Source organism: Entelurus aequoreus, linkage group LG20 (assembly GCF_033978785.1).
Source record: "Entelurus aequoreus isolate RoL-2023_Sb linkage group LG20, RoL_Eaeq_v1.1, whole genome shotgun sequence".
In the NCBI taxonomy this organism is placed as follows: Eukaryota; Metazoa; Chordata; class Actinopteri; order Syngnathiformes; family Syngnathidae; genus Entelurus; species Entelurus aequoreus.
In genome coordinates, this window is record NC_084750.1 from 47,618,233 (window position 1) to 47,640,464 (window position 22,232).

Below are 22,232 nucleotides of genomic sequence, written 5' to 3' on the forward strand. Positions count from 1 at the left end.
GGTCGTTGTTTTTACTGTCAATGTAAATGTTCATTGTACAGCTGTGGTCGTTGTTTTTACTGTCAATGTAAATGTTCATTGTACAGCTGTGGTCGTTGTTTTTACTGTCAATGTAAATGTTCATTGTACAGCTGTGGTCGTTGTTTTTACTGTCAGTGTAAATGTTCATCGTACAGCTGTGGTCGTTGTTTTTACTGTCAGTGTAAATGTTCATCGTACAGCTGTGGTCGTTGTTTTTACTGTCAGTGTAAATGTTCATCGTACAGCTGTGGTCGTTGTTTTTACTGTCAATGTAAATGTTCATTGTACATCTGTGGTCGTTGTTTTTACTGTCAATGTAAATGTTCATTGTACAGCTGTGGTCGTTGTTTTTACAGTCAATGTAAATGTTCATTGTACAGCTGTGGTCGTTGTTTTTACTGTCAATGTAAATGTTCATTGTACAGCTGTGGTCGTTGTTTTTACTGTCAATGTAAATGTTCATTGTACAGCTGTGGTCGTTGTTTTTACTGTCAATGTAAATGTTCATTGTACATCTGTGGTCGTTGTTTTTACTGTCAATGTAAATGTTCATTGTACAGCTGTGGTCGTTGTTTTTACTGTCAATGTAAATGTTCATTGTACAGCTGTGGTCGTTGTTTTTACTGTCAATGTAAATGTTCATTGTACAGCTGTGGTCGTTGTTTTTACTGTCAATGTAAATGTTCATTGTACAGCTGTGGTCGTTGTTTTTACAGTCAATGTAAATGTTCATTGTACAGCTGTGGTCGTTGTTTTTACTGTCAATGTAAATGTTCATTGTACAGCTGTGGTCGTTGTTTTTACTGTCAATGTAAATGTTCATTGTACAGCTGTGGTCGTTGTTTTTACTGTCAATGTAAATGTTCATTGTACATCTGTGGTCGTTGTTTTTACTGTCAATGTAAATGTTCATTGTAAATCTGTGGTCGTTGTTTTTACTGTCAATGTAAATGTTCATTGTACAGCTGTGGTCGTTGTTTTTACTGTCAATGTAAATGTTCATTGTACATCTGTGGTCGTTGTTTTTACAGTCAATGTAAATGTTCATTGTACAGCTGTGGTCGTTGTTTTTACTGTCAGTGTAAATGTTCATCGTACAGCTGTGGTCGTTGTTTTTACTGTCAGTGTAAATGTTCATCGTACAGCTGTGGTCGTTGTTTTTACTGTCAATGTAAATGTTCATCGTACATATGTGGTCGTTGTTTTTACTGTCAATGTAAATGTTCATCGTACAGCTGTGGTCGTTGTTTTTACTGTCAATGTAAATGTTCATCGTACAGCTGTGGTCGTTGTTTTTACTGTCAATGTAAATGTTCATTGTACATCTGTGGTCGTTGTTTTTACTGTCAATGTAGATGTTCATTGTACATCTGTAGTCGTTGTTTTTACTGTCAATGTAAATGTTCATTGTACATCTGTAGTCGTTGTTTTTACTGTCAATGTAAATGTTCATTGTACAGCTGTAGTCGTTGTTTTTACTGTCAATGTAAATGTTCATTGTACAGCTGTAGTCGTTGTTTTTACTGTCAATGTAAATGTTCATTGTACAGCTGTAGTCGTTGTTTTTACTGTCAATGTAAATGTTCATTGTACAGCTGTAGTCGTTGTTTTTACTGTCAATGTAAATGTTCATTGTACAGCTGTAGTCGTTGTTTTTACTGTCAATGTAAATGTTCATTGTACAGCTGTGGTCGTTGTTTTTACTGTCAATGTAAATGTTCATTGTACAGCTGTGGTCGTTGTTTTTACTGTCAATGTAAATGTTCATTGTACAGCTGTGGTCGTTGTTTTTACTGTCAATGTAAATGTTCATTGTACAGCTGTGGTCGTTGTTTTTACTGTCAATGTAAATGTTCATTGTACAGCTGTGGTCGTTGTTTTTACTGTCAATGTAAATGTTCATTGTACATCTGTAGTCGTTGTTTTTACTGTCAGTGTAAATGTTCATCGTACAGCTGTGGTCGTTGTTTTTACTGTCAGTGTAAATGTTCATCGTACAGCTGTGGTCGTTGTTTTTACTGTCAATGTAAATGTTCATCGTACATCTGTGGTCGTTGTTTTTACAGTCAATGTAAATGTTCATCGTACAGCTGTGGTCGTTGTTTTTACAGTCAATGTAAATGTTCATCGTACAGCTGTGGTCGTTGTTTTTACTGTCAATGTAAATGTTCATCGTACATCTGTGGTCGTTGTTTTTACTGTCAATGTAAATGTTCATCGTACATCTGTGGTCGTTGTTTTTACTGTCAATGTAAATGTTCATCGTACAGCTGTGGTCGTTGTTTTTACTGTCAATGTAAATGTTCATTGTACATCTGTAGTCGTTGTTTTTACTGTCAGTGTAAATGTTCATCGTACAGCTGTGGTCGTTGTTTTTACTGTCAGTGTAAATGTTCATCGTACATCTGTGGTCGTTGTTTTTACAGTCAATGTAAATGTTCATCGTACAGCTGTGGTCGTTGTTTTTACAGTCAATGTAAATGTTCATCGTACAGCTGTGGTCGTTGTTTTTACTGTCAATGTAAATGTTCATCGTACATCTGTGGTCGTTGTTTTTACTGTCAATGTAAATGTTCATCGTACATCTGTGGTCGTTGTTTTTACTGTCAATGTAAATGTTCATTGTACAGCTGTGGTCGTTGTTTTTACTGTCAATGTAAATGTTCATCGTACAGCTGTGGTCGTTGTTTTTACTGTCAGTGTAAATGTTCATCGTACAGCTGTGGTCGTTGTTTTTACTGTCAGTGTAAATGTTCATCGTACAGCTGTGGTCGTTGTTTTTACTGTCAGTGTAAATGTTCATCGTACATCTGTGGTCGTTGTTTTTACAGTCAATGTAAATGTTCATCGTACATCTGTGGTCGTTGTTTTTACAGTCAATGTAAATGTTCATCGTACAGCTGTGGTCGTTGTTTTTACTGTCAATGTAAATGTTCATCGTACAGCTGTGGTCGTTGTTTTTACTGTCAATGTAAATGTTCATTGTACATCTGTGGTCGTTGTTTTTACAGTCAATGTAAATGTTCATTGTACATCTGTGGTCGTTGTTTTTACAGTCAATGTAAATGTTCATTGTACAGCTGTGGTCGTTGTTTTTACTGTCAATGTAAATGTTCATTGTACAGCTGTGGTCGTTGTTTTTACTGTCAGTGTAAATGTTCATCGTACAGCTGTGGTCGTTGTTTTTACTGTCAGTGTAAATGTTCATCGTACAGCTGTGGTCGTTGTTTTTACTGTCAATGTAAATGTTCATCGTACATCTGTGGTCGTTGTTTTTACTGTCAATGTAAATGTTCATCGTACAGCTGTGGTCGTTGTTTTTACAGTCAATGTAAATGTTCATCGTACAGCTGTGGTCGTTGTTTTTACTGTCAATGTAAATGTTCATTGTACAGCTGTGGTCGTTGTTTTTACTGTCAATGTAAATGTTCATTGTACAGCTGTGGTCGTTGTTTTTACTGTCAATGTAAATGTTCATTGTACAGCTGTGGTCGTTGTTTTTACTGTCAGTGTAAATGTTCATTGTACAGCTGTGGTCGTTGTTTTTACTGTCAGTGTAAATGTTCATTGTACAGCTGTGGTCGTTGTTTTTACTGTCAGTGTAAATGTTCATTGTACAGCTGTGGTCGTTGTTTTTACAGTCAATGTAAATGTTCATCGTACAGCTGTGGTCGTTGTTTTTACTGTCAATGTAAATGTTCATTGTACAGCTGTGGTCGTTGTTTTTACAGTCAATGTAAATGTTCATTGTACAGCTGTGGTCGTTGTTTTTACTGTCAATGTAAATGTTCATTGTACAGCTGTGGTCGTTGTTTTTACTGTCAATGTAAATGTTCATTGTACAGCTGTGGTCGTTGTTTTTACTGTCAATGTAAATGTTCATTGTACAGCTGTGGTCGTTGTTTTTACTGTCAATGTAAATGTTCATTGTACAGCTGTGGTCGTTGTTTTTACTGTCAATGTAAATGTTCATTGTACATCTGTGGTCGTTGTTTTTACTGTCAATGTAAATGTTCATTGTACATCTGTGGTCGTTGTTTTTACTGTCAATGTAAATGTTCATTGTACAGCTGTGGTCGTTGTTTTTACAGTCAATGTAAATGTTCATTGTACAGCTGTGGTCGTTGTTTTTACTGTCAATGTAAATGTTCATTGTACAGCTGTGGTCGTTGTTTTTACTGTCAATGTAAATGTTCATTGTACAGCTGTGGTCGTTGTTTTTACTGTCAATGTAAATGTTCATTGTACAGCTGTGGTCGTTGTTTTTACTGTCAATGTAAATGTTCATTGTACATCTGTGGTCGTTGTTTTTACAGTCAATGTAAATGTTCATTGTACAGCTGTGGTCGTTGTTTTTACTGTCAATGTAAATGTTCATTGTACATCTGTGGTCGTTGTTTTTACTGTCAATGTAAATGTTCATTGTACATCTGTGGTCGTTGTTTTTACTGTCAATGTAGATGTTCATTGTACATCTGTAGTCGTTGTTTTTACTGTCAATGTAAATGTTCATTGTACATCTGTAGTCGTTGTTTTTACTGTCAATGTAAATGTTCATTGTACATCTGTGGTCGTTGTTTTTACAGTCAATGTAAATGTTCATTGTACATCTGTGGTCGTTGTTTTTACAGTCAATGTAAATGTTCATTGTACATCTGTGGTCGTTGTTTTTACTGTCAGTGTAAATGTTCATCGTACATCTGTGGTCGTTGTTTTTACTGTCAATGTAAATGTTCATTGTACAGCTGTGGTCGTTGTTTTTACTGTCAGTGTAAATGTTCATCGTACAGCTGTGGTCGTTGTTTTTACTGTCAGTGTAAATGTTCATCGTACAGCTGTGGTCGTTGTTTTTACTGTCAGTGTAAATGTTCATCGTACAGCTGTGGTCGTTGTTTTTACTGTCAATGTAAATGTTCATCGTACATCTGTAGTCGTTGTTTTTACTGTCAATGTAAATGTTCATTGTACAGCTGTAGTCGTTGTTTTTACTGTCAATGTAAATGTTCATTGTACAGCTGTGGTCGTTGTTTTTACTGTCAATGTAAATGTTCATTGTACAGCTGTGGTCGTTGTTTTTACTGTCAATGTAAATGTTCATTGTACATCTGTGGTCGTTGTTTTTACAGTCAATGTAAATGTTCATTGTACATCTGTGGTCGTTGTTTTTACAGTCAATGTAAATGTTCATTGTACATCTGTGGTCGTTGTTTTTACTGTCAATGTAAATGTTCATTGTACAGCTGTGGTCGTTGTTTTTACTGTCAATGTAAATGTTCATTGTACAGCTGTGGTCGTTGTTTTTACTGTCAATGTAAATGTTCATTGTACATCTGTGGTCGTTGTTTTTACTGTCAATGTAAATGTTCATTGTACAGCTGTGGTCGTTGTTTTTACTGTCAATGTAAATGTTCATTGTACATCTGTGGTCGTTGTTTTTACTGTCAATGTAAATGTTCATTGTACAGCTGTGGTCGTTGTTTTTACTGTCAGTGTAAATGTTCATCGTACAGCTGTGGTCGTTGTTTTTACTGTCAGTGTAAATGTTCATCGTACAGCTGTGGTCGTTGTTTTTACTGTCAATGTAAATGTTCATCGTACATCTGTGGTCGTTGTTTTTACTGTCAATGTAAATGTTCATTGTACAGCTGTGGTCGTTGTTTTTACAGTCAATGTAAATGTTCATTGTACAGCTGTGGTCGTTGTTTTTACTGTCAATGTAAATGTTCATTGTACATCTGTGGTCGTTGTTTTTACTGTCAATGTAAATGTTCATTGTACAGCTGTGGTCGTTGTTTTTACTGTCAATGTAAATGTTCATTGTACAGCTGTGGTCGTTGTTTTTACTGTCAATGTAAATGTTCATTGTACAGCTGTGGTCGTTGTTTTTACTGTCAATGTAAATGTTCATTGTACATCTGTGGTCGTTGTTTTTACTGTCAATGTAAATGTTCATTGTACAGCTGTGGTCGTTGTTTTTACTGTCAATGTAAATGTTCATTGTACATCTGTGGTCGTTGTTTTTACTGTCAATGTAAATGTTCATTGTACAGCTGTGGTCGTTGTTTTTACTGTCAGTGTAAATGTTCATCGTACAGCTGTGGTCGTTGTTTTTACTGTCAGTGTAAATGTTCATCGTACAGCTGTGGTCGTTGTTTTTACTGTCAATGTAAATGTTCATCGTACATCTGTGGTCGTTGTTTTTACTGTCAATGTAAATGTTCATTGTACAGCTGTGGTCGTTGTTTTTACAGTCAATGTAAATGTTCATTGTACAGCTGTGGTCGTTGTTTTTACTGTCAATGTAAATGTTCATTGTACAGCTGTGGTCGTTGTTTTTACTGTCAATGTAAATGTTCATTGTACAGCTGTGGTCGTTGTTTTTACTGTCAATGTAAATGTTCATTGTACATCTGTGGTCGTTGTTTTTACTGTCAATGTAAATGTTCATTGTACAGCTGTGGTCGTTGTTTTTACTGTCAATGTAAATGTTCATTGTACAGCTGTGGTCGTTGTTTTTACTGTCAATGTAAATGTTCATTGTACAGCTGTGGTCGTTGTTTTTACTGTCAATGTAAATGTTCATTGTACATCTGTGGTCGTTGTTTTTACTGTCAATGTAAATGTTCATTGTACATCTGTGGTCGTTGTTTTTACTGTCAATGTAAATGTTCATTGTACAGCTGTGGTCGTTGTTTTTACTGTCAATGTAAATGTTCATTGTACATCTGTGGTCGTTGTTTTTACAGTCAATGTAAATGTTCATTGTACAGCTGTGGTCGTTGTTTTTACTGTCAGTGTAAATGTTCATCGTACAGCTGTGGTCGTTGTTTTTACTGTCAGTGTAAATGTTCATCGTACAGCTGTGGTCGTTGTTTTTACTGTCAATGTAAATGTTCATTGTACATCTGTGGTCGTTGTTTTTACTGTCAATGTAAATGTTCATTGTACAGCTGTGGTCGTTGTTTTTACTGTCAATGTAAATGTTCATTGTACAGCTGTGGTCGTTGTTTTTACTGTCAATGTAAATGTTCATTGTACATCTGTGGTCGTTGTTTTTACTGTCAATGTAGATGTTCATTGTACATCTGTAGTCGTTGTTTTTACAGTCAATGTAAATGTTCATTGTACAGCTGTGGTCGTTGTTTTTACTGTCAATGTAAATGTTCATTGTACATCTGTAGTCGTTGTTTTTACTGTCAATGTAAATGTTCATTGTACATCTGTAGTCGTTGTTTTTACAGTCAATGTAAATGTTCATTGTACAGCTGTGGTCGTTGTTTTTACTGTCAATGTAAATGTTCATTGTACATCTGTAGTCGTTGTTTTTACTGTCAATGTAAATGTTCATTGTACAGCTGTGGTCGTTGTTTTTACTGTCAATGTAAATGTTCATTGTACAGCTGTGGTCGTTGTTTTTACTGTCAATGTAAATGTTCATTGTACATCTGTGGTCGTTGTTTTTACTGTCAATGTAAATGTTCATTGTACAGCTGTGGTCGTTGTTTTTACTGTCAATGTAAATGTTCATTGTACAGCTGTGGTCGTTGTTTTTACTGTCAATGTAAATGTTCATTGTACATCTGTGGTCGTTGTTTTTACTGTCAATGTAAATGTTCATTGTACAGCTGTGGTCGTTGTTTTTACTGTCAGTGTAAATGTTCATCGTACAGCTGTGGTCGTTGTTTTTACTGTCAATGTAAATGTTCCTCGTACAGCTGTGGTCGTTGTTTTTACTGTCAGTGTAAATGTTCATCGTACAGCTGTGGTCGTTGTTTTTACTGTCAATGTAAATGTTCATCGTACATCTGTGGTCGTTGTTTTTACTGTCAATGTAAATGTTCATCGTACAGCTGTGGTCGTTGTTTTTACTGTCAATGTAAATGTTCATTGTACAGCTGTGGTCGTTGTTTTTACTGTCAATGTAAATGTTCATTGTACAGCTGTGGTCGTTGTTTTTACTGTCAATGTAAATGTTCATTGTACATCTGTGGTCGTTGTTTTTACAGTCAATGTAAATGTTCATTGTACATCTGTGGTCGTTGTTTTTACAGTCAATGTAAATGTTCATTGTACAGCTGTGGTCGTTGTTTTTACTGTCAGTGTAAATGTTCATCGTACAGCTGTGGTCGTTGTTTTTACTGTCAGTGTAAATGTTCATCGTACAGCTGTGGTCGTTGTTTTTACTGTCAATGTAAATGTTCATCGTACATCTGTGGTCGTTGTTTTTACTGTCAATGTAAATGTTCATCGTACAGCTGTGGTCGTTGTTTTTACAGTCAATGTAAATGTTCATTGTACAGCTGTGGTCGTTGTTTTTACTGTCAATGTAAATGTTCATTGTACAGCTGTGGTCGTTGTTTTTACTGTCAATGTAAATGTTCATTGTACAGCTGTGGTCGTTGTTTTTACTGTCAATGTAAATGTTCATTGTTCATCTGTGGTCGTTGTTTTTACTGTCAATGTAAATGTTCATTGTACAGCTGTGGTCGTTGTTTTTACTGTCAATGTAAATGTTCATTGTACATCTGTGGTCGTTGTTTTTACAGTCAATGTAAATGTTCATTGTACAGCTGTGGTCGTTGTTTTTACTGTCAGTGTAAATGTTCATCGTACAGCTGTGGTCGTTGTTTTTACTGTCAGTGTAAATGTTCATCGTACAGCTGTGGTCGTTGTTTTTACTGTCAATGTAAATGTTCATCGTACAGCTGTGGTCGTTGTTTTTACTGTCAATGTAAATGTTCATCGTACATCTGTGGTCGTTGTTTTTACTGTCAATGTAAATGTTCATTGTACAGCTGTGGTCGTTGTTTTTACAGTCAATGTAAATGTTCATTGTACAGCTGTGGTCGTTGTTTTTACTGTCAATGTAAATGTTCATTGTACAGCTGTGGTCGTTGTTTTTACTGTCAATGTAAATGTTCATTGTACAGCTGTGGTCGTTGTTTTTACTGTCAATGTAAATGTTCATTGTACAGCTGTGGTCGTTGTTTTTACTGTCAATGTAAATGTTCATTGTACAGCTGTGGTCGTTGTTTTTACTGTCAATGTAAATGTTCATTGTACAGCTGTGGTCGTTGTTTTTACTGTCAATGTAAATGTTCATTGTACATCTGTGGTCGTTGTTTTTACTGTCAATGTAAATGTTCATTGTACATCTGTGGTCGTTGTTTTTACTGTCAATGTAAATGTTCATTGTACAGCTGTGGTCGTTGTTTTTACAGTCAATGTAAATGTTCATTGTACAGCTGTGGTCGTTGTTTTTACTGTCAATGTAAATGTTCATTGTACAGCTGTGGTCGTTGTTTTTACTGTCAATGTAAATGTTCATTGTACAGCTGTGGTCGTTGTTTTTACTGTCAATGTAAATGTTCATTGTACAGCTGTGGTCGTTGTTTTTACTGTCAATGTAAATGTTCATTGTACAGCTGTGGTCGTTGTTTTTACTGTCAATGTAAATGTTCATTGTACAGCTGTGGTCGTTGTTTTTACTGTCAGTGTAAATGTTCATTGTACAGCTGTGGTCGTTGTTTTTACTGTCAGTGTAAATGTTCATTGTACAGCTGTGGTCGTTGTTCTTACTGTCAATGTAAATGTTCATTGTACAGCTGTGGTCGTTGTTTTTACTGTCAATGTAAATGTTCATTGTACAGCTGTGGTCGTTGTTTTTACTGTCAATGTAAATGTTCATTGTACATCTGTGGTCGTTGTTTTTACAGTCAATGTAAATGTTCATTGTACATCTGTGGTCGTTGTTTTTACAGTCAATGTAAATGTTCATTGTACAGCTGTGGTCGTTGTTTTTACTGTCAGTGTAAATGTTCATCGTACATCTGTGGTCGTTGTTTTTACTGTCAGTGTAAATGTTCATTGTACAGCTGTGGTCGTTGTTTTTACTGTCAGTGTAAATGTTCATCGTACAGCTGTGGTCGTTGTTTTTACTGTCAATGTAAATGTTCATCGTACAGCTGTGGTCGTTGTTTTTACTGTCAGTGTAAATGTTCATCGTACAGCTGTGGTCGTTGTTTTTACTGTCAATGTAAATGTTCATCGTACATCTGTAGTCGTTGTTTTTACTGTCAATGTAAATGTTCATTGTACAGCTGTGGTCGTTGTTTTTACTGTCAATGTAAATGTTCATTGTACAGCTGTGGTCGTTGTTTTTACTGTCAATGTAAATGTTCATTGTACAGCTGTGGTCGTTGTTTTTACTGTCAATGTAAATGTTCATTGTACATCTGTGGTCGTTGTTTTTACAGTCAATGTAAATGTTCATTGTACATCTGTGGTCGTTGTTTTTACAGTCAATGTAAATGTTCATTGTACATCTGTGGTCGTTGTTTTTACTGTCAATGTAAATGTTCATTGTACAGCTGTGGTCGTTGTTTTTACAGTCAATGTAAATGTTCATTGTACAGCTGTGGTCGTTGTTTTTACAGTCAATGTAAATGTTCATTGTACAGCTGTGGTCGTTGTTTTTACTGTCAATGTAAATGTTCATTGTACAGCTGTGGTCGTTGTTTTTACTGTCAATGTAAATGTTCATTGTACAGCTGTGGTCGTTGTTTTTACTGTCAATGTAAATGTTCATTGTACAGCTGTGGTCGTTGTTTTTACTGTCAGTGTAAATGTTCATTGTACAGCTGTGGTCGTTGTTTTTACTGTCAGTGTAAATGTTCATTGTACAGCTGTGGTCGTTGTTCTTACTGTCAATGTAAATGTTCATTGTACAGCTGTGGTCGTTGTTTTTACTGTCAGTGTAAATGTTCATTGTACAGCTGTGGTCGTTGTTTTTACTGTCAGTGTAAATGTTCATTGTACAGCTGTGGTCGTTGTTTTTACTGTCAGTGTAAATGTTCATTGTACAGCTGTGGTCGTTGTTCTTACTGTCAATGTAAATGTTCATTGTACAGCTGTGGTCGTTGTTTTTACTGTCAATGTAAATGTTCATTGTACAGCTGTGGTCGTTGTTTTTACTGTCAATGTAAATGTTCATTGTACATCTGTGGTCGTTGTTTTTACAGTCAATGTAAATGTTCATTGTACATCTGTGGTCGTTGTTTTTACAGTCAATGTAAATGTTCATTGTACAGCTGTGGTCGTTGTTTTTACTGTCAGTGTAAATGTTCATCGTACATCTGTGGTCGTTGTTTTTACTGTCAATGTAAATGTTCATTGTACAGCTGTGGTCGTTGTTTTTACTGTCAGTGTAAATGTTCATCGTACAGCTGTGGTCGTTGTTTTTACTGTCAATGTAAATGTTCATCGTACAGCTGTGGTCGTTGTTTTTACTGTCAGTGTAAATGTTCATCGTACAGCTGTGGTCGTTGTTTTTACTGTCAATGTAAATGTTCATCGTACATCTGTAGTCGTTGTTTTTACTGTCAATGTAAATGTTCATTGTACAGCTGTAGTCGTTGTTTTTACTGTCAATGTAAATGTTCATTGTACAGCTGTGGTCGTTGTTTTTACTGTCAATGTAAATGTTCATTGTACAGCTGTGGTCGTTGTTTTTACTGTCAATGTAAATGTTCATTGTACATCTGTGGTCGTTGTTTTTACAGTCAATGTAAATGTTCATTGTACATCTGTGGTCGTTGTTTTTACAGTCAATGTAAATGTTCATTGTACATCTGTGGTCGTTGTTTTTACTGTCAATGTAAATGTTCATTGTACAGCTGTGGTCGTTGTTTTTACAGTCAATGTAAATGTTCATTGTACAGCTGTGGTCGTTGTTTTTACTGTCAATGTAAATGTTCATTGTACAGCTGTGGTCGTTGTTTTTACTGTCAATGTAAATGTTCATTGTACAGCTGTGGTCGTTGTTTTTACTGTCAATGTAAATGTTCATTGTACAGCTGTGGTCGTTGTTTTTACTGTCAATGTAAATGTTCATTGTACAGCTGTGGTCGTTGTTTTTACTGTCAATGTAAATGTTCATTGTACATCTGTGGTCGTTGTTTTTACTGTCAATGTAAATGTTCATTGTACAGCTGTGGTCGTTGTTTTTACTGTCAATGTAAATGTTCATTGTACATCTGTGGTCGTTGTTTTTACTGTCAATGTAAATGTTCATTGTACAGCTGTGGTCGTTGTTTTTACTGTCAGTGTAAATGTTCATCGTACAGCTGTGGTCGTTGTTTTTACTGTCAGTGTAAATGTTCATCGTACAGCTGTGGTCGTTGTTTTTACTGTCAATGTAAATGTTCATTGTACATCTGTGGTCGTTGTTTTTACTGTCAATGTAAATGTTCATTGTACAGCTGTGGTCGTTGTTTTTACAGTCAATGTAAATGTTCATTGTACAGCTGTGGTCGTTGTTTTTACTGTCAATGTAAATGTTCATTGTACAGCTGTGGTCGTTGTTTTTACTGTCAATGTAAATGTTCATTGTACAGCTGTGGTCGTTGTTTTTACTGTCAATGTAAATGTTCATTGTACATCTGTGGTCGTTGTTTTTACTGTCAATGTAAATGTTCATTGTACAGCTGTGGTCGTTGTTTTTACTGTCAATGTAAATGTTCATTGTACAGCTGTGGTCGTTGTTTTTACTGTCAATGTAAATGTTCATTGTACAGCTGTGGTCGTTGTTTTTACTGTCAATGTAAATGTTCATTGTACAGCTGTGGTCGTTGTTTTTACAGTCAATGTAAATGTTCATTGTACAGCTGTGGTCGTTGTTTTTACTGTCAATGTAAATGTTCATTGTACAGCTGTGGTCGTTGTTTTTACTGTCAATGTAAATGTTCATTGTACATCTGTGGTCGTTGTTTTTACTGTCAATGTAAATGTTCATTGTACATCTGTGGTCGTTGTTTTTACTGTCAATGTAAATGTTCATTGTACAGCTGTGGTCGTTGTTTTTACTGTCAATGTAAATGTTCATTGTACATCTGTGGTCGTTGTTTTTACAGTCAATGTAAATGTTCATTGTACAGCTGTGGTCGTTGTTTTTACTGTCAGTGTAAATGTTCATCGTACAGCTGTGGTCGTTGTTTTTACTGTCAGTGTAAATGTTCATCGTACAGCTGTGGTCGTTGTTTTTACTGTCAATGTAAATGTTCATTGTACATCTGTGGTCGTTGTTTTTACTGTCAATGTAAATGTTCATTGTACAGCTGTGGTCGTTGTTTTTACTGTCAATGTAAATGTTCATTGTACAGCTGTGGTCGTTGTTTTTACTGTCAATGTAAATGTTCATTGTACATCTGTGGTCGTTGTTTTTACTGTCAATGTAGATGTTCATTGTACATCTGTAGTCGTTGTTTTTACTGTCAATGTAAATGTTCATTGTACATCTGTAGTCGTTGTTTTTACAGTCAATGTAAATGTTCATTGTACAGCTGTGGTCGTTGTTTTTACTGTCAATGTAAATGTTCATTGTACATCTGTAGTCGTTGTTTTTACTGTCAATGTAAATGTTCATTGTACAGCTGTGGTCGTTGTTTTTACTGTCAATGTAAATGTTCATTGTACAGCTGTGGTCGTTGTTTTTACAGTCAATGTAAATGTTCATTGTACAGCTGTGGTCGTTGTTTTTACTGTCAATGTAAATGTTCATTGTACAGCTGTGGTCGTTGTTTTTACTGTCAATGTAAATGTTCATTGTACATCTGTGGTCGTTGTTTTTACTGTCAATGTAAATGTTCATTGTACAGCTGTGGTCGTTGTTTTTACTGTCAATGTAAATGTTCATTGTACAGCTGTGGTCGTTGTTTTTACTGTCAATGTAAATGTTCATTGTACATCTGTGGTCGTTGTTTTTACAGTCAATGTAAATGTTCATTGTACAGCTGTGGTCGTTGTTTTTACTGTCAATGTAAATGTTCATTGTACATCTGTGGTCGTTGTTTTTACTGTCAATGTAAATGTTCATTGTACATCTGTGGTCGTTGTTTTTACTGTCAATGTAGATGTTCATTGTACATCTGTAGTCGTTGTTTTTACTGTCAATGTAAATGTTCATTGTACATCTGTAGTCGTTGTTTTTACTGTCAATGTAAATGTTCATTGTACATCTGTGGTCGTTGTTTTTACAGTCAATGTAAATGTTCATTGTACATCTGTGGTCGTTGTTTTTACAGTCAATGTAAATGTTCATTGTACAGCTGTGGTCGTTGTTTTTACTGTCAGTGTAAATGTTCATCGTACATCTGTGGTCGTTGTTTTTACTGTCAATGTAAATGTTCATTGTACAGCTGTGGTCGTTGTTTTTACTGTCAGTGTAAATGTTCATCGTACAGCTGTGGTCGTTGTTTTTACTGTCAATGTAAATGTTCATCGTACAGCTGTGGTCGTTGTTTTTACTGTCAGTGTAAATGTTCATCGTACAGCTGTGGTCGTTGTTTTTACTGTCAATGTAAATGTTCATCGTACATCTGTAGTCGTTGTTTTTACTGTCAATGTAAATGTTCATTGTACAGCTGTAGTCGTTGTTTTTACTGTCAATGTAAATGTTCATTGTACAGCTGTGGTCGTTGTTTTTACTGTCAATGTAAATGTTCATTGTACAGCTGTGGTCGTTGTTTTTACTGTCAATGTAAATGTTCATTGTACATCTGTGGTCGTTGTTTTTACAGTCAATGTAAATGTTCATTGTACATCTGTGGTCGTTGTTTTTACAGTCAATGTAAATGTTCATTGTACATCTGTGGTCGTTGTTTTTACTGTCAATGTAAATGTTCATTGTACAGCTGTGGTCGTTGTTTTTACTGTCAATGTAAATGTTCATTGTACAGCTGTGGTCGTTGTTTTTACTGTCAATGTAAATGTTCATTGTACATCTGTGGTCGTTGTTTTTACTGTCAATGTAAATGTTCATTGTACAGCTGTGGTCGTTGTTTTTACTGTCAATGTAAATGTTCATTGTACATCTGTGGTCGTTGTTTTTACTGTCAATGTAAATGTTCATTGTACAGCTGTGGTCGTTGTTTTTACTGTCAGTGTAAATGTTCATCGTACAGCTGTGGTCGTTGTTTTTACTGTCAGTGTAAATGTTCATCGTACAGCTGTGGTCGTTGTTTTTACTGTCAATGTAAATGTTCATCGTACATCTGTGGTCGTTGTTTTTACTGTCAATGTAAATGTTCATTGTACAGCTGTGGTCGTTGTTTTTACAGTCAATGTAAATGTTCATTGTACAGCTGTGGTCGTTGTTTTTACTGTCAATGTAAATGTTCATTGTACATCTGTGGTCGTTGTTTTTACTGTCAATGTAAATGTTCATTGTACAGCTGTGGTCGTTGTTTTTACTGTCAATGTAAATGTTCATTGTACAGCTGTGGTCGTTGTTTTTACTGTCAATGTAAATGTTCATTGTACAGCTGTGGTCGTTGTTTTTACTGTCAATGTAAATGTTCATTGTACATCTGTGGTCGTTGTTTTTACTGTCAATGTAAATGTTCATTGTACATCTGTGGTCGTTGTTTTTACTGTCAATGTAAATGTTCATTGTACATCTGTGGTCGTTGTTTTTACTGTCAATGTAAATGTTCATTGTACAGCTGTGGTCGTTGTTTTTACTGTCAGTGTAAATGTTCATCGTACAGCTGTGGTCGTTGTTTTTACTGTCAGTGTAAATGTTCATCGTACAGCTGTGGTCGTTGTTTTTACTGTCAATGTAAATGTTCATCGTACATCTGTGGTCGTTGTTTTTACTGTCAATGTAAATGTTCATTGTACAGCTGTGGTCGTTGTTTTTACAGTCAATGTAAATGTTCATTGTACAGCTGTGGTCGTTGTTTTTACTGTCAATGTAAATGTTCATTGTACAGCTGTGGTCGTTGTTTTTACTGTCAATGTAAATGTTCATTGTACAGCTGTGGTCGTTGTTTTTACTGTCAATGTAAATGTTCATTGTACATCTGTGGTCGTTGTTTTTACTGTCAATGTAAATGTTCATTGTACAGCTGTGGTCGTTGTTTTTACTGTCAATGTAAATGTTCATTGTACAGCTGTGGTCGTTGTTTTTACTGTCAATGTAAATGTTCATTGTACAGCTGTGGTCGTTGTTTTTACTGTCAATGTAAATGTTCATTGTACAGCTGTGGTCGTTGTTTTTACAGTCAATGTAAATGTTCATTGTACAGCTGTGGTCGTTGTTTTTACTGTCAATGTAAATGTTCATTGTACAGCTGTGGTCGTTGTTTTTACTGTCAATGTAAATGTTCATTGTACATCTGTGGTCGTTGTTTTTACTGTCAATGTAGATGTTCATTGTACATCTGTAGTCGTTGTTTTTACTGTCAATGTAAATGTTCATTGTACATCTGTAGTCGTTGTTTTTACAGTCAATGTAAATGTTCATTGTACAGCTGTGGTCGTTGTTTTTACTGTCAATGTAAATGTTCATTGTACATCTGTAGTCGTTGTTTTTACTGTCAATGTAAATGTTCATTGTACAGCTGTGGTCGTTGTTTTTACTGTCAATGTAAATGTTCATTGTACAGCTGTGGTCGTTGTTTTTACTGTCAATGTAAATGTTCATTGTACATCTGTGGTCGTTGTTTTTACTGTCAATGTAAATGTTCATTGTACAGCTGTGGTCGTTGTTTTTACTGTCAATGTAAATGTTCATTGTACAGCTGTGGTCGTTGTTTTTACTGTCAATGTAAATGTTCATTGTACATCTGTGGTCGTTGTTTTTACAGTCAATGTAAATGTTCATTGTACAGCTGTGGTCGTTGTTTTTACTGTCAATGTAAATGTTCATTGTACATCTGTGGTCGTTGTTTTTACTGTCAATGTAAATGTTCATTGTACATCTGTAGTCGTTGTTTTTACAGTCAATGTAAATGTTCATTGTACATCTGTAGTCGTTGTTTTTACAGTCAATGTAAATGTTCATTGTACAGCTGTGGTCGTTGTTTTTACTGTCAATGTAAATGTTCATTGTACATCTGTGGTCGTTGTTTTTACAGTCAATGTAAATGTTCATTGTACAGCTGTGGTCGTTGTTTTTACTGTCAATGTAAATGTTCATTGTACATCTGTGGTCGTTGTTTTTACTGTCAATGTAGATGTTCATTGTACATCTGTAGTCGTTGTTTTTACAGTCAATGTAAATGTTCATTGTACATCTGTAGTCGTTGTTTTTACAGTGCATTACTGTCAATTGATAAATGGTACCAGTAAAGCTGCCAGCTTTTTTGAAAAATGTTCTTTTACCATCCAATCTACGGTGTCTTTTTACAGCGGAAACATGATTATTCTGGCGACTGAGCTGTAAAATGGAGGGACTTTTTTTGTTGACCTCAGATCGCAGGGACAGGTTCTCTTCTTCAAGCTCTCGGAGTTTCTTCTGCAGCGTGTCGCTCAGGAACATTCCGGACGCAGCATCCGCTCGACTCTTCCTGCCCCTTGGAGAAAGGTAAACACAAGGTAAGGCTCCCACCGGCACTACTGCACATGCGGGGCAGCTTTGGGTGGATTGATGCCAGGAACTCCGTGCTGACGTTGGGGAAGCGCCCGACTCCTCCTCGCTCTCCTCGGCAGCGTTGGTGTAGAAGTGCAGCAGCTCGTCCTTCAGGTTCAGCTCATGGTGCAGCTGTGCCACCTGGAAGAGGTCTTGTTCAGGGCCTGAGACCAGTCCAGCATGCTCGCTTAGACCTGAGCGTGCCCACCTCCTCCGTCATTTGTCCCACTTGCTCCTCCAGATAGTCCTTCCGCTCCGTCAGAACCCGGTTCTTCTTCAGGAGGGACTGACCGATCCTTGCCGCCAACTCCAGATCTCTCTCTTTCTAAAACAGCAAGAAGACATGTTCCTGTTCAGGTAATCTTCGTAGTATCAGCCCACCATCACCTATATATCATACAGTCAATGTTATATGGTCCAGATCTCTCTTTCTACAACAGCAAGAAGACATGTTCCTGTTCAGGTAATCATCGTAGTATCGGCCCACCATCACCTATATATCATACAGTCAATGTTATATGGTCCAGATCTCTCTCTTTCTACAACAGCAAGAAGACATGTTCCTGTTCAGGTAATCATCATAGTATCGGCCCACCATCACCTATATATCATACAGTCAATGTTATATGGTCCAGATCTCTCTCTTTCTACAACAGCAAGAAGACATGTTCCTGTTCAGGTAATCTTCGTAGTATCGGCCCACCATCACCTATATATCATACAGTCAATGTTATATGAATATTGGAATTGCTTAATAATATTGTTACACATTTGATTACTATATATATTAATTATCTACACTGAAGGAAGACAAATTATGTAATCGAATAAATTGTACCACTTTTTTTGGTGGTAAAATTCTGGCAACTGAGCTGACACTTTTGTGTTATTTTTACTATAAACTCTAAAATGTTTTTCTTTTTTTTTTTTTTTACAGTAAAGTTCTGGCAGTTTTTCTGTAAATGATATTTTCATTTGTTGCATGATCAGATAACATAATAGTTTGATGGATGTATTTTCTCTGTCAAAATGGCAAAAGATAGTAACATACTTTATGACTATTTTTAGGCTTTATAAAATGATGTGGCGGTCCAGATCTGGCCCCCAGGCTTTGAGTGTGACACCAAACTATGAAGTTAAGTAGAGGGCCACAAAATATGAGCATGAAATGGGCCCCAGGCTGTAAGTTTCAGACCCCTGTTCTAGAATGATCCAAATGCAAGAAAAGACATATTAAAAGGTGTTTTTTTTCATACATAAAGAATGAAGGCATAAACAAAAAGGCCAGAAAACACTAAAATGCATCAATTAAATTAGTTTGAATCAGCCACTTAAGTCAGCCAACAAATATATTGCTGAATAGACAAGATGTCTATTTTCTTTCACATTTCTCACAGTCCAAATATGTTGACATATTTGTCAGCTGTCACTTTGCACATCATTTTCAGACGTGCTAAATAAAGAGGCAAAATAGCACCGGCAGAACAGTGATCTGTCTTGATGAATCACACTGCATTGAATTGGCATCTTCCCCTCCCAGTATTGTGATGATCAGCTAATATTCCTGAAGAGAGGCGTGCTAAATGCATCTTATTCTGCTCACTAAAGGAACACAATGTAGATCAGCTCTGCGTATGCTATCTAGTTAGCACAAGTTTTAGTACACGCAAACCTCTGGTAGATCAGCTTCATGCATTACTGTGACCACCTAGCTAGCATTGGTATGGGATTCAAATGGTTATGGGCCAATACTCAAAGGTCCAATATGGGAAAAGAAATAGTGGTATTGGGACAAAATAACACCTCTTCCAGAAGTCGTGTGACAGCATCAATGTCATTGTAGGTCTTGGTCATCTGGCCCACTCTGTCCGCACACAGCACTGTGGACACACCAGAGGACCACCAAGAGGTTAGCATGCACACACTCACACACACACACACACACACACACACACACACACACACACACACACACACACACACACACACACACACACACACACACACACACACACACACACACACACACACACACACACACACACACTACCTTTTTTCCTTATGTCATCTCGCCACTTTGGAGAGTATTCCTCTCAAGAGCAGGTCAAGTTTGTGACACAACTTCCCCTCAGGTGTTATTCATTTTGTCCTCTCCATCATCATCATCATCATCATCATCACTTCTCTGCAATCACTTCAAACCACCAACTATTTCACCCACACTTTCAGCACAACAATTAACTCATATATATATATGTATATATATATATATATATATATATATATATATATATATGTATGTGTAGGAAAAAAATCACAAGACTATTTCATCTCTACAGGCCTGTTTCATGAGGGATTTCCTCAATCCTCAGGAGATTTTAATGGAAGCATTCACATACCATGGTTTATATAGGGCACAGAGCGGGTGGGTACAGGCAGGCGTACAGGTACAGCCACCCGCTCTGTGCCCTATATAAACCATGGTATGTGAATGCTTCCATTAAAATCTCCTGAGGATTGAGGAAATCCCTCATGAAACAGGCCTGTAGAGATGAAATAGTCTTGTGATTTTTTTCCTACACATACATATTACGCTCTACCACGGTATCGAGCACTATTTTTTGGATAATCTAATTAAGACATATATATATATATATATATATATATATATATATATATACACTACCGTTCAAAAGTTTGGCGTCACATTAAAATGTCCTTATTTTTCAATGAAGATAACTTTAAACTAGTCTTAACTTTACAGAAATACACTCTATACATTGCTAATGTGGTAAATGACTATTCTAGCTGCAAATGTCTGCTTTTTGGTGCAATATCTACATAGGTGTATAGAGGCCCATTTCCAGCAACTATCACTCCAGTGTTCTAATGGTACAATGTGTTTGCTCATTGGCTCAGAAGGCTAATTGATGATTAGAAAACCCTTGTGCAATCATGTTCACACATCTGAAAACACTTTAGCTCGTTACAGAAGCTACAAAACTGACCTTCCTTTGAGCAGATTGACTTTCTGGAGCATCACATTTGTGGGGTCAATTAAACGCTCAAAATGGCCAGAAAAAGAGAACTTTCATCTGAAACTCCACAGTCTATTTTTGTTCTTAGAAATGAAGGCTCGAACACTAAATTGTTTGGGTGACCCCAAACTTTTGAACGGTAGTGTGTGTATATATATATATATATATATATATATATATATATATATATATATATATATATATATATATATTAGGGCTGTGAATCTTTGGGTGTCCCACGATTCGATTCAGTATCGATTCTTGGGGTCACGATTCGATTCAAAAAAAATTTTTTTTTCAATTCAACACGATTCCCGATTGAAAAGGATTGTCTATTGATGGAATACATAGATTTGAGCAGGATCTACTCCAGTCTGCTGACATGCAAGCAGAGTAGTATATTTTTGTAAAAAGCTTTTATAATTGTAAAGGACAATGTTTTATCAACTGATTGCAATAATGTACATTTGTTTCAACTATTAAATGAAGCAAAAATATGACTTATTTTATCTTTGTGCAAATATTGGACACAGTGTGTTGTCAAGCTTATGAGATGTGATGCAAGTGTAAGCCACTGTCACACTATTGTTCTTTTTTATAAATGTCTAATGATAATGTCAATGAGGGATTTTTAATCACTGCTATGTTGAAATTGTAACTAATATTGATACTGTTGTTGATAATATTCATTTTTGTTTCACTACTTTTGGTTTGTTCTGTGTAGTGTTTGTGTCTCCTCTCAATTGTTGTGTGTGGTGTTTGTGTCTCCTCTCAATTGTTGTGTGTGGTGTTTGTGTCTCCTCTCAATTGTTGTGTGGTGTTTGTGTCTCCTCTCAATTGTTGTGTGTGGTGTTTGTGTCTCCTCAATTGTTGTGTGTGGTGTTTGTGTCTCCTCTCAATTGTTGTGTGTGGTGTTTGTGTCTCCTCTCAATTGTTGTGTGTAGTGTTTGTGTCTCCTCTCAATTGTTGTGTGTGGTGTTTGTGTCTCCTCTCAATTGTTGTGTGTGGTGTTTGTGTCTCCTCTCAATTGTTGTGTGTGGTGTTTGTGTCTCCTCAATTGTTGTGTGTGGTGTTTGTGTCTCCTCTCAATTGTTGTGTGTGGTGTTTGTGTCTCCTCTCAATTGTTGTGTGTGTGGTGTTTATGTCTCCTCTCAATTGTTGTGTGTGTGGTGTTTGTGTCTCCTCTCAATTGTTGTGTGTGTGGTGTTTGTGTCTCCTCTCAATTGTTGTGTGTGGTGTTTGTGTCTCCTCTCAATTGTTGTGTGTGTGGTGTTTGTGTCTCCTCTCAATTGTTGTGTGTGGTGTTTGTGTCTCCTCTCAATTGTTGTGTGTGTGGTGTTTGTGTCTCCTCTCAATTGTTGTGTGTGTGGTGTTTGTGTCTCCTCTCAATTGTTGTGTGTGGTGTTTGTGTCTCCTCTCAATTGTTGTGTGTGGTGTTTGTGTCTCCTCTCAATTGTTGTGTGTGTGGTGTTTGTGTCTCCTCTCAATTGTTGTGTGTGGTGTTTGTGTCTCCTCTCAATTGTTGTGTGTGTGGTGTTTGTGTCTCCTCAATTGTTGTGTGTGGTGTTTGTGTCTCCTCTCAATTGTTGTGTGTGGTGTTTGTGTCTCCTCTCAATTGTTGTGTGTGTGGTGTTTGTGTCTCCTCTCAATTGTTGTGTGTGTGGTGTTTGTGTCTCCTCTCAATTGTTGTGTGTGTGGTGTTTGTGTCTCCTCTCAATTGTTGTGTGTGTGGTGTTTGTGTCTCCTCTCAATTGTTGTGTGTG

General features: G+C 36.5%; 2 protein-coding genes across 5 annotated transcripts in view; one reads left to right on the forward strand and one right to left on the reverse strand.

Annotated features, from left to right (window-relative positions):
• Positions 1-22,232, forward strand: part of LOC133636335 (oocyte zinc finger protein XlCOF22-like) — a 520,633-nt gene that overhangs the window by 353,279 nt on the left and 145,122 nt on the right. The window lies entirely within an intron of this gene.
• Positions 1-22,232, reverse strand: part of LOC133636319 (trafficking kinesin-binding protein 1-like) — an 84,489-nt gene that overhangs the window by 47,760 nt on the left and 14,497 nt on the right. For 2 of the 4 annotated variants that reach the window (XM_062030215.1, XM_062030214.1), the window contains 3 exons: positions 19,235-19,311; positions 17,640-17,756; positions 17,270-17,572 (listed from right to left, as the gene is read on the reverse strand). In XM_062030215.1, coding sequence (XP_061886199.1) covers positions 17,270-17,572; positions 17,640-17,756; positions 19,235-19,311 — 497 coding nt within the window. The remainder of the gene's footprint in view (positions 1-17,269; positions 17,573-17,639; positions 17,757-19,234; positions 19,312-22,232) is intronic. The other 2 variants (XM_062030217.1, XM_062030216.1) reach the window with 2 other exon arrangements.